Source organism: Ochotona curzoniae, unplaced genomic scaffold (assembly GCF_017591425.1).
Source record: "Ochotona curzoniae isolate NIBS_2020 unplaced genomic scaffold, NIBS_Ocur_1.0 patch87, whole genome shotgun sequence".
NCBI lineage: Eukaryota > Metazoa > Chordata > Mammalia > Lagomorpha > Ochotonidae > Ochotona > Ochotona curzoniae.
Window position 1 is genome coordinate 34,757 of NW_024467069.1, and position 12,453 is coordinate 47,209.

Below are 12,453 nucleotides of genomic sequence, written 5' to 3' on the forward strand. Positions count from 1 at the left end.
CAAGCAAGGAGCTGGGTGGGAAACTGGGCTGTTGGGGTTAGAACCGATGTTCATATGGGATCCCCGAGAGGACTTTAGCTGCTAGGCCACGAGGCCGGACTCTCTGTACTCATTTTAAGTGCTTCTCTCTCACTGCCTTTTTTTTCTATTTAGTGAACAATAGTACCACTTTTAAGTTTCTTTTTTCTTTACATTGACTAACACAGGCATTTTCTGCATACCCTTAGGGAAGTAAAAAAATGCACTCACTGAAGAAACAGATTCTGAGGTTTCAAAGCTGAGTTTTAATAAGCTTTAAAAATACATTTATTTATTTTTATTGGAAAGGCAGAGTTTCAGAGAGAAGGAGAGACTTTCCACTTGGCTGCAACAGCCATCGTGGAGCTGATGTGAAGCCAAAGGCTCCTTTGGGGGCTCCCACATGGGTTTAGGGGCCCAAGGCTGTGGCTGTCCCCCACTGCCTTCCCAGGCCTCGGGGAAAGGGTGGGAAGTGGAGCAGCCAGGACATGAACCAGCACTCATAGGGGATGCTGGCGTTTGCAGGCGGGAGAACAGCCAGTTGAGCCATCACTCCAACCCCTAAAATTCTTTGAATTCCATGTTATGTAATGCTTTGCTGACAAAAATACTAAGGATGCTACTTGAAACAAAAACATAGGTAAAAGGCACCTGCAAAGAAAGGAAGAAAGAAAGAAACAATCAAACAAACAAAACACAGGAAAACCTTTAAGGGCTTTTTATTTTACATTTTAAAAAATGTATGGGGCCCGGCACGGTGGTGCAAGTGGTTAAGGTCCTCGCCTTGCACGCCCGGGATCCCATATGGGCGCTGGTTCTATCCCAGCAGCCCTGCTTCCCTTCCAGCTCCCTGCCTGTGGCCCGGGAAAGCAGTTGAGGACAGCCCAAAGCTTTGGGAACCTGCACCCGTGTGGGAGAAAGAGGCTCCTGGCTTCGGACCGGCATAACATCGGCCTTTGCGCTCACTTGGGGAGTGAATCATGGGACGAAAGATCTTCCTCTCTGTCTCTCCTCTCTGTATATCCTCCTTTCCAATAAAAAAGTAATAAAAATAAATCTTAAAAAAAAAGTATGAGTTTCTCCGGAGTAAAATATCCACCACATTTCTGAAAACTCTTAGCTTTGGCTTCAACGATTCATAGGAGAAACTTTGGAATATGATTCTAAGAATTAGAGATGTTAAGAATATTATGAAGTTTCTCAATCCCATAAATAGCTTCCCTTCCAGCTCAAAGTTTCGAGAAGACTCCTGGCTTCGGAATAGTATCGATTCGCTCAAGTGAATCATCGGACGGAAGATGTCTATATCTGAATGATTAAAAAAGAATATTATGAGGCTAGGGCCCGTCGGCATGGCCTATTGGCTAAAGTCCTCGCCTTGAACACGCTAGGGTCCCATATGGGCACCCGGCAGCTCCACTTCCCCTCCAGCTCCCTGCTTGTGGCCTGGGAAAGCAGTCAAGGACTGCCCAGGGCTTTTGGGACCCTACACCCATGCGTGGGCGACCCAGAAGAAGTTCCTGGATCCTGGCTTCGGATCAGCATAGCATCAGCCTTTGTGCTCACTTGGGGAGTGAATCATCGGACAGAAGATCTTCCTCTCTGCCTCTCCTCCTCTCTGGATATCTGACTTTGCAATAAATACATAAATTATGAGGCTAAATGGCCATTTGAAAAAATTTGTATAAGGAATATTTTGACTTGTTGGCTTTACATCCTTAAGGCTTGAAAGATGGGATTCAACATGTACAACATTTAGGGGGCAATTGATAGGAGTTTATTAGCAAGTGGGAAACACCTGGCAGTGCTATAGAAGGCGCTCCAACTACCTGTGCTCTATAGTTTAGTGATGGCATTTATGTGATAATAGTGTTAAATTTGCACGTCTTGTTAAATGACTCATTTGTGTGTTTTTGCTGTGTAGTTGTAGGTCATCATTACTGATAAGTAGGAATCAGGCTTTGTGTATTAACGTATGTAGTACCCCAGGTCACACAGCAGGTCTCTGAGGAATTGTTATTCCCCTGTGGGTCGGTTTACTCTCATCTTTTCATTTGCTGAGATTTCTTTCCCTTGGTTTGGTCTGACCAAGTTCTTTTACTGACTTCCTAATCTAAATCGAGATTTTTAGATATTTCACTCTGTGTGTCTAAGATAATTTGTTAAGTATTATACAGTGTATATTGAAAGAGTGGACTTGGATATACAATTGGCCAAGTAAAGGTGAAGTATTTTTTTGAATGTGCCAATGTGCATTTTTTTTGCATAAAATTTTTTGGTTTATGTGTTATGTATGGTTCTGTTTGGTTTTTTGATTAACAAAAGTAGACCAAGATGATTAAAATCCATCTTCCTTTTAATTTTGGTTTCTCACTTATTTGCAGTGGATATATTTTTCTGTTTGAAATGCCCAACTTGGGTGTTCTGGAAAAAATATAAAAAAGCCTTAGTATGTTTAAATATTCAGATTTCTAGTGTAAATTTCTTTGAAATGCTAAACACCCCCACCCTTTTATGATGGAGTGGAGGTTTAAGAAAGTCTCTCAGTAATTTAAAAAATTACAATTTATTGCTCTTGAAATATTTTTTGATGTTTATTTAATCACTTGCGGTACTGAAGGGGAAAAACAGGATTTTAAAAGCTACCTTAAAAAACTCTATGTAAGGTATACACTGACATGTAGAGGGAAGTAGCTGGACTTAGAAAGATTAAAGGATGGCCAAAGAAGGTGCAAGTTAGAGATCTCTGCATGGGTTATGATGCCTTGCTGTGATTGGTTGGAAAGTAAACTATTTTCTTCAACTGGAGTCTTCCTCTTTCCACGATACATTTTTTTTTTAAATCATTCTGGAGTCTTTCTCTGTTTTTATTAACCGATCAGAGTGTTTGAGCTACAGAGTAATATTAACGGTGCACAGATTGATGCAGTTTGTGAAATTTAAAGACGCCAGCTAAAGCCCACCGCGCAGCATTTCAGGTTCTCTTACAAAGCACTGGCGGGATGTTAAATCTGACCAGCTCAAACAAATTAGTGTAGCGATCATTGGAAGCACAAAGGATGTTAGCCTTTTCCCCTTTTTCATTTAACTCTGTGGACTGCTGTTCCTGTCCCATCGAGCTCGTGTGGACGCTGCTCCGCATTGCCACCAATTGCCGGACCAGTTCGGGCTACATTCCAGGCAGACAGCAGGCAGGCGCCTTGTGCTCTGGAAAACATCCCTTGGGAGATGAGGCGTTTAACCTGAGTTTATTTTGTGGCCCGGTGCCATCAGCGTTTTTTGCCTCGCCGTCACCTCTGTAGGGAGCGGTGACTAGGAGGCCGGCCCGCCCCTCGCCGCTCCTCGCTCCGCGCGCCGGGGCCGGCGGCCGCGCCGGGCACTACTTTCCGTCTGCGGTGGTTCCGCCGACCCCCGCGGCTCCCCGCCCCCCCGCCGGCGGAAGGAGACGCGCGGCGCGCTCGCGGCGCCCGGCCCGGGAGGCGGAGTAGTACTGGCCGCGGCGCTCGAGCGGCAGCGGCGCCCGGCGGCTTGAGGGCCTCCGGCGGCCGGGGCGGCGTTTCTGTCAGTTTTTCGTGTGTTTGGGTGTGTTTGTGGCTGTAGCCCACGCTGTGAGTCTGAGGACCTTGGTGGCTGTTGGGGCCGCCAAGCGTCCGAGGTCGCTGTGTCCTCCAGGGCAGCGCGTCCGGTGTGCCCCGAGTCGGCGTTCTCCCGCTCGCGGGACCGCCGCGGTCTCCCGGTCCGCTCTCAGCATGGGCGGCCGGTAAGAGCCGGCGTTCGCAGTTCTCTGGAGAACACGGCCAACGCTGTGGCAGCTCGGGCCATGGCGGTGGAGACGCGGCCGGAGCTGGTGGGGAAGCGGTTCCTGTGTGTGGCGGCCGGCGACGAGGCGCGTCCGGAGCGCGGGGAGAGCGGACGCTGCTGGCGGAGCTGGCGAGCGGGGGTCATCCGAGCCGTGTCACACCGGGACAGTCGCGATCCGGACCTGGCGGTAAGCGAGCCCGCCGCCACCCGCGCTCCCGGGGGCTTCCCGGCGGCACCTGGTTCCACCCGCGCCGCTGGCGGTCACGCCCCTCCGTGGAGCCCGCAGCTCCCGCCCGGGTGTCCGCCCCTCGGCGAGTGCTTCCCGGGCAGACTCGGCCTCGGAGCCGGCCTCCCCGCGACCCCGGGCGGCCTCGGAGAGCGCCCGGCCCCGGCCGCCCCGGCCTGGCTGGGAGAGCTCCGTGGAAGGCGGGGGCCGGGGCCGAGCGCCCTGGAGCCCCCCGGGACCCTAGGGTCGCCGAAGGAAAAGGGAGGAAAAACAATGACAGACCTCTGGCTTTCCAGAGATGTAGAGGTACTGCCGTGGCAGTGACGGGTCCTGATTCACCCTGTACTGGGTGAGGCTTGGCTTCCTAACCTGAAATGATGAGAGCGAAAAATTTTGGTATGCGACGTAATAGAAATTCATCTTTTTCTTCCAGCCTTATTAGAAACTGGCGATGCAGTGAACATGTTCTTGGTTGTTTATACGACTTTTAATTAAATAGGACCACAGATGTTGTCAATGAAAATGTTACATGTCCCCACTGAACCTTAGCGTGCTCTTTACCTTGTGTCTGATTAGGAAATGTGTGCCTCGGTAGTGTAGGTATGTGTGTGGCTTTGCGAGGGACACGTTGGGTTCCAAGCAAGTCATCCCTGGAGGACAGGCTGAAGGTAAGGGGCAGGGTTGGGACTCGGCATTTAACTTCCCAAGGTTGACTTAAATTATCTAATCCATGAAAAGTGTTTTGGAACATTGACTTTTTCATTGAAAAATTTCACGTTTGGGTATTTCCCTCTTGTATATATGCAGGCTTACAGCTTGAAAATCACTGTAAAATCTGCATAAATCGACCTATTTTCATTTTTTTCTCAGGAACTTTTGAGTGTTTTTTTTAAGTCCGTTTTTGTCACTGAAGTTGGACATGGTTTCATGTGGCGTGTTTCAACGTTGATATTTCAAAATCACCTTGTTTTGCTAGTAGGTATTTCTAATAGGAAATAAGCAAAATACAAGTGATTTTGAATAATTTTGGTATTATTCAAAAGAAAAATATTCATTAAACATGCTCAATGATTCTAGGAATTGTGTTAATTCAGTAACGGTTGCTTTTGCCGAATACATTTCTCTTTCTACTGTAGATTAAATTCTGTTGACTTCTGTGGAAACTAATTGGATGATGGTTTAGCATTTTAAAATAATTTCAAAACAACCATAAAGTGTTGTTTTCCTTCTATGGTGTTTTGCTTTAGAAGATACATGAAAATTAGGAAATAACAGCTTAAAGGCTATCATTGGTGATAGTTTAGAAACTTAATCATATTGAAGAGTTGGTCCCTTAATTGGAAATATATAAAACAGGTGACTTGCATATGTTTGTAACTGAGAAAGTGTGAGGCTTGGTATTTAGACGTTCCTAGGCACGATGGCGATTATTGCAAAGAACAGGAAGGAGTTTTTTTCAGGTGACAAAAGTGTTTTTGCTTCCTTCTTAGTTTCATGGATTGAAACTCATCGCGAATTCACCAAAAAGGGGGGGGGGAAGGCATTTTGAGACCTGACTCTGTGAATCTTTGACCAGTGTTCCTTGGTACAACATTCTATATTTGATAAATGAATGTTACTGCATATAGTGTGATTTTTTAGCCTAGAACCTGTATTTGTAGATCATTTCCAAACTTCCTTCTATTCCTACCTTAAAATGACACTTGGATTGGTTTGGCATCAATGTCCCCCCTTTTAGGGCTTTGCTGCTGCACTTTAAATACAAACAGCATAGTCCGTTATATGAAATATGCTAATAGGTAAACTGCTTTTTAAATTTTTGGATTTTGGTTGCTGAAACCCATATTTTGAAGTTGCAGGTACTATTAAAAGTGTTTGGTTTAAGAAACTTTACTGTTTGAACATTTATGTCATACAGAATTTTAAAGGATAAGTATCAAAACTTGAAAATATTCTTGGGAAATACTGTGTGTCTCAGTTATTCCTTTAGTCTTTTAGATGGAGAATTGCTCGTATACGTTAGTTTCCTGCTATCGCTTTAACCACACAACTTTGGTGGATGAAACTATACATATTTATTTTATGTTTTTTGAGATTGCAAATCTGACATGAGCTATAGTCAGTGTGTGACAAGAATGTCTAGTGTAGGCTCTCGGAGAGAGTCCTTTCCTAGTATGTAGAGGCTGTTTGCATTCCTTGGCCTCATGGTCCTCTTCCTGTATCCTAAAAAGCAGGTTGTATCTCCCTCTGACTCTGCTTCCGGCTTTTTGTGTTAAGTACCCTTATGATTACATTGAGCCCAGATAATCCAGGCTAATCTCAACATGTGTCGGTTAATAATCAGAATTCGGTCTTAACCTTAGTTCCTCTTCACTATGTGTTCACAGGTCCTGTGGAATAGGATATGGAGATATTTTTGGGATGGCACTATTTTGTTCGCCAAACCGCAGTAAAAATATTTCCTTTTACAATATAAACATACCTGATTTTAAGACTAAAATTTCACTTTTTTGTGTCAGGAGTTTTGTCATACCACTATCTTGTCTGTTAAATGATGAGCTTAATTGATGTGATTTTTTTTATTAACTGAGGAGAGGATAATTTCAGGTGTTTTATGATTTTTTTAAAAAATTTATTTATTTAATTTTTATTACAAAGTCAGATATGCAGAGAGGAGGAGAGACAGAGAGGAAGATCTTCCATCTGATGATTCACTCCCCAAGTGGCCGCAATAGCCGGTGCTGCACTGATTCGAAGCTGGGGAACCAGGAACCCCTTCTGGGTCTCCCATGCAGGTGCAGGGTCCCAAGGCTTTGGGCCGTCCTTGACTGCTTTCCCAGGCCACAAGCAGGGAGCTGGAGGGGAAGTGGAGCTGCTGGGATAGAACCGGCACCCATATGGGATCCTGGCACATTCAAGGCAAGGACTTTACCACTAGGCCACGCCACTGGACCTGATGATTTTTTTTTAAATGGCTTCATAATCCTCTGGGATTCTATACTGCAATTATACTGATCATCAAAGGATTTTATCAGAACCCTTTTCTAAGTAGGAGGATTGAGTTTTAAAGGTAGAAAGAAATATATAATGAGTCTCCACATGTTGAGTTCTTTATTTAGTTCCTAAGAAGGATCATGTGTAAGCATCAGTTGTCAACATTGTTACTGCTCTGGTGATGTGTTCTAATAATATATTATTATTGAAAGAAACAGAAAGCACTTTATATATTAGTGCAATCCCAAACTCTTGTAATGGCCAGGGTGGCCAAGACTGGTCCTGGACCATGGCAGGAGCTCACCTCTATGCAGATCTGTTACATGGATGGCATGTACTCAACTACCTGACTCACCAGCTGCTTTCCAAGGTGCACATTAGCAGCAAGCTCGAGTAGGAGTACAGCTGGGACTTCATCTCAGGTGCTTCAGTATGAGGTGCTTGAATCTTAACTGCTAGGCTAGATGTGTACCTTGCCATGGATTTTGAGAAGATTGATTGTAGAACAACTTTTTTCGTTCTCAGTTTCTTCCCCTAACTACGTTTCAAGTGACTTTTTTTCTTTTTTTTAGATTTATTTTATTTTTATTGCAAAGTCAGATATACAGAGAGGAGGAGAGACAGAGAAGAAGGTCTTCCGTCCGATGATTCACCCCCCAAGTGAGCACAATGGCCAATGCTATGCCGATCTGAAGCTGGGGAACCAGGGACCTCCTCTGGGTATCCTACATGGGTGCAGGGTCCCAAAGCATTGGGCCTTCCTTGACTGCTTTCCCAGGCCACAAGCAGGAAGCTGGTTGGGAAGTGGAGCTGCTGGGATTAGAACCGGCGCCCATATGGGATCCTGGCTCGTTCAAGGCGAGGACTTTAGCTGCTAGGCCACGCTGCCGGGCCCCAAGTAATTTTTTTTCTAAATAAAGCTTGCACAAATTGCTCAGTGGCTAAACCCTTGCCTTGCATGCACCGGGATCCCATCTGGGGAATGAACCATAAAATGGAAAATCTTTCTGTCTTTCTCACTGTAAATCTGCCTTTCTAATAAAAATAAATAAATCTAAAAAAAGAGGTTTTTTTTTTTTAAATGTGGATTTCCATGCATTTGCTGGTTTTTCAGGGTTAATGTATAATTGTTTTTGTTGTTGTTAGAGATTTATTTTTATTGGAAAGTTTTACAGAGAGAAGGTTTTTAAGAGAGATTTTATGGAGACAGAAAATCCACTTGTTCACCTCCCAAGTAACTGCAATGGCTGTAGCTGAACTAATCTGAAGCCAGGAACCAGTCCCCTCCTCTGGATCTCCCACATGGGTGCAGGGTCCCAAGGCTTTGGACTGTCCTTGACTGCTTTCCTAGGCTACAGGCAGGGAGGGAGCTGGATGGGATGTGAAGCAGCCAGGACACGAACCAGCGGCCATATGGGATCCTGGTACTTGCAAGGCGAGGACTCTAATCACTAGGCTGCCACACTGGGCCCTGTGTATAATTGGTGTAATAAAACTACACATGTATTTAAAAATGTTTTTGTACTAACATAAACTTTTAAAGATTTTTATTTGTAAGTTGGAGTTAGATCTTCCATCCACTGATTCAGTTTCCAAATGGCTACATTGGCTGGTCCACATTGGGCTGGTTTGAAGTGAGGAACAGGGAGCTAGAAGCTTCTTTCTGGTCTCCCATTTGGGTCCCAAGCACATTGGCCATTCTCTGCTGCTTTCCGAAGTCATTAGCAGGGAGCTGAATTGAAAGTGTAAGCAGCTGTGACACAAACCAGAACCTGTATTGGGATGCCAGCGGTGCATGTGGAGGCTTAATATTCTATGCCATAGTGCTGGCCCTATAATAAACTTTCAATTCCAGTTTTCATGGAATTCACTTTTAAAAATTTCACTTTTAAAAATAAGTTAATTGTCTTTTCAATTTCAATTTATTCCTTTTTCTTTTTAAACTATTATTATCATCGTTATTATTTTACAGTGTGGTTCCATAGGCTCTGGGGATTCCCCTCTCCCTTTCCTTAATCCCCTCTCCTTGCTGATTTTACTCCATGTTATTGCAATAGTATAGTCCTTCATAAATACATGTTCCTCATTGGTTTCATGGACTTTTGAAAGTACCCTCATGCAATGAAATTTGGTTTTTGGACTTACTGGCAAATAGAATCCTTTTGGACTGCATATTTGAAAAAATAGACTCTAGATTCAAGTACAATGTTTATATCAGTTGAAACCTGTTTGACAGAATAGATCTTCATAGAGCTTCTTTTAAAATCTGAATGGGTAGGAATTAAGTGTAGGGGTATATGGATGGGTATATATATCTGAGCTTTTAAAAGACCTGTAATATCATTTAGACATTTCTCAAAAAGTGATTGTAATTTTAAGATTTTATTTATTTATTTTTATTTTGAAAGTCAGATACACAGAGGAGGAGGACAGAGAAAAATCTTACATCTGATGATTTATTCCCCAAGTGGCTGAGCCAGTCCAAAGTCAGGAGCCAGAAGTTTTCTTCCAAATCTCCTGTATGGGTGCAGGGTCCAAGGACTTGGGCTCTCCTCTGTCACCCTCCCAGGCCACAAGCAGGGAGCTGGCCCAAAGTGGGTCCACCTGGCCTCGAATTCCCCTCTTTATAGGACATTCAGGATACTGGCAGTATAGGTAGAGGCCTAGCTTGCTACTCTTGGGCCAGCCCCTTTTATCTCCTTTTCCTACAAAATGTTCCTGCTGAAACAGAAGTTGAAATGTCTTTGTATTCCATTCCTAATTTCATACTTACCCCAATTATACAAATATCATAATCCTCCAGTTACCTGATTCCATTTGGTCCATTTTAACCACAAAGAACTTTTGCCAAGGTATTAAATACAGTACACTAAAACTTCCAGGTGAATGAAAAATATGAAATTATCTCATAAACAAGCATTATACCTTTGTGATCCTTATTCTATCTCAATTTCTCTAATCAGAAAAATTGAAGTTGTAACCATTCAAAAGTAGTAGTACACAGAAATCACATTGCTAATGAAGAAGTGTGGTCTTTGGAGAACAAATACCACAGGCACACTAAAATAGACTTCATTAATCAGAATTAAGTGATTTGGTAATAGATTCAAAATTTGCTTTTGGTTAATGAGCACTTTCTTCCTCAGCATTACAGATGAAACCTACCAACAGTTCTGGAATTACAGAACAGAAATATTCTAGATGTAAATCAACTCCTTCCCTGATTGGACAAATGAAAAGCCAAAGGCTTAAACTGTGAAAATAAATCATTACGGGTCCAGCATGATAGCCTATTGGCTGAAGTCTTAGCCTTGCATACCCCCAGTTAGTGTCCCAGCTGTTCCACTTCCCATCCAGCTCCCTGCTTATGGCCTGGAAAGCAGTCAAGGACAGCCCAAAGCCTTGGAACCCTGCACTCACATGGGAGACCCAAAACAAGCTACTGCCTCCTGGGTTTGAATTGGCTCAGCTCCAGCCATTGCAGTTACTAGGAGAGTGAGTCAGTGGTTGGGATATCTTTCTCTCTGTATCTTCTTTCTGTAAATCTGAGTTTCCAATAATAATGATAATAGAAAAAGGTGCAAAAAATATGTTTCTGCTGTTGAATTAATGATCAGAGGATGTGTTTTTATTTTTAGATTTATCTATTTGACAGAGTTGCAGACAGTGAACTCAAGACAGCTCCATCATTTAGTCATTGATTCATTCTGCAGTAGTTTGCAGTGGCAAGGGCTGGTGGGCCAGGCCATGGCGGTGCATTTCAGTTTTAATAAGCAAAGACTTATGCAGAAAAAGAACGTGTGATTTATGATAAAGACAGGTGAGAATGGTTGGATGGTTATTTGGAATTGTCCACTGTACTTTCTTACTGAGAAATCCTGCTTTAGTTGGCCCATATGGCTGACACAGACTCAAGTACTTGGGCCATTATCTTCTTCCCATTAGCAGGAAGCTGCAGTTTGAAGGAAAGATGGAGTTGATATTGTGACTCAGTAGATTAAGCCACTTTCTGCAATGCTGGCATCTCACGTGAGTGCTGGTTTTGAGTCCCAGCTATTCTAGTTCTGATTCAGACCCCTGCCATCCATATGGGAGACCTGAAAGAAGCTCCTGACTCCTGACTCTGGCCTGGCCCAGCCCTGTTTGCCGCAGGCATTGGAGGAGTGAATTGGATTGGAGGAGAGATTTTTTTCTAATTGTGTAATCACAAAACACTATTGTTAGAGTAGGAAGTTAGCAGAAGGATGCCCCCTGGGAATGCTCGGTGTCCCACCCATATAGGAGTGCCTGTAATAGCAGTTTAGCTCACCGTACCTCAGAACTGGTCCATCATTTGCAAAGACTGTTTTTTCTTTGTTGAGTAATCTTGACAACTGTGGCAGAAGTCATTTGACCATAGATGTAAACAAAGGTCTATTTCTGCAGTCTTCTTTCCATTTTTTCGTGTGTCACTCTTTTTCAAGTGATTTTTGAAATGTTTAGTAATAAAGCAATTTGAGGGGGAACATGTGTGAGAGAGCAAGATCGAATTTCTGTCTATTGGTTCACTTACCAAATCCCTGCAGTAACTGGAATTTTGGCTACTCCAAAGACAGAAATTGAGAACTCCATCTGGATATCCTGTGGGTGGTAGAAACTGAAGTGCATTAAGCATTGTTTGTTGCCTCCTGCAGGAAGTTAGGTCAGGCCAAGGGAAGACTCTAAGCTAGCTGCTCAGATGGGAAGGATGCAGTCTCAGGACACACTAACTGCTGGGGTGTTTGCCTGATGTGGCTGTCTGTTGTATTAGTAGTTTTGGTAACTGTAGTTGTAGGAAGTTTCAGTTCGGGAGATGTGAGTGCTTCAGCTTTGATTTGTAAGATTGTTTTGCCTACTCGGGGTCTTTTGAAATTTAATTTTTGTAAAATTTCATTTTTTCTTTTGTTTGAAAGGTAGACAAGGAAAGATTGTAAGCGATCTTCTGTTTCCTGATTGCTCCTCAAATGTTCACAACAGCTGGAGCCAGTTCAGGCTAAGGCCAGGTTGCACAACTCAATCCAGGATTGAAAGGCTCATGGCTGCTTGACCAATTCTCATCTCAGGATGCTCTTGAACAGAGACTGGGTTGGAGGAGCTGGAACTCCCAGCAAGGCAATCTGAGAAGGGCTGTGAAATCCTAAGCAGCATCTTAACCACAGTGTCAAATGCTTACCTGTCTATATGGATTTTAGAATTTTTCAAAAATTTATTACTTATGAAAATTAAGATTTTGATAGGGACTGTATTGATTTTTAGATCAATTTGAATAGTATTGACTTTTTAAAAGAAATTATTTGTTTTTATTGCAAAGTCAGAGAGGAGGAGAGACAGAGAAAGATCTTCTTCTGCTGATTCACTCCCCAAGTGACCACAACAGCCAGAGCTGAGCCGATCTG

At 43.5% G+C, this 12,453-nt stretch overlaps 1 protein-coding gene across 3 annotated transcripts in view; it reads left to right on the top strand.

Moving 5' to 3' along the window:
• LOC121168279 (probable JmjC domain-containing histone demethylation protein 2C) overlaps positions 1-12,453 on the top strand; it is a 197,078-nt gene that overhangs the window by 34,697 nt on the left and 149,928 nt on the right. Inside the window, exon 1 of one of the 3 annotated variants that reach the window (XM_040998209.1) lies at positions 3,554-4,006. The exons of the other annotated variants lie outside the window; for them this stretch is intronic. Within the exon in view, the coding sequence (XP_040854143.1) occupies positions 3,839-4,006 (168 nt within the window). The 5' untranslated portion in view covers positions 3,554-3,838. Of the gene's footprint in view, positions 1-3,553; positions 4,007-12,453 lie in introns of those variants that run through there. 3 annotated transcript variants of the gene reach the window in all.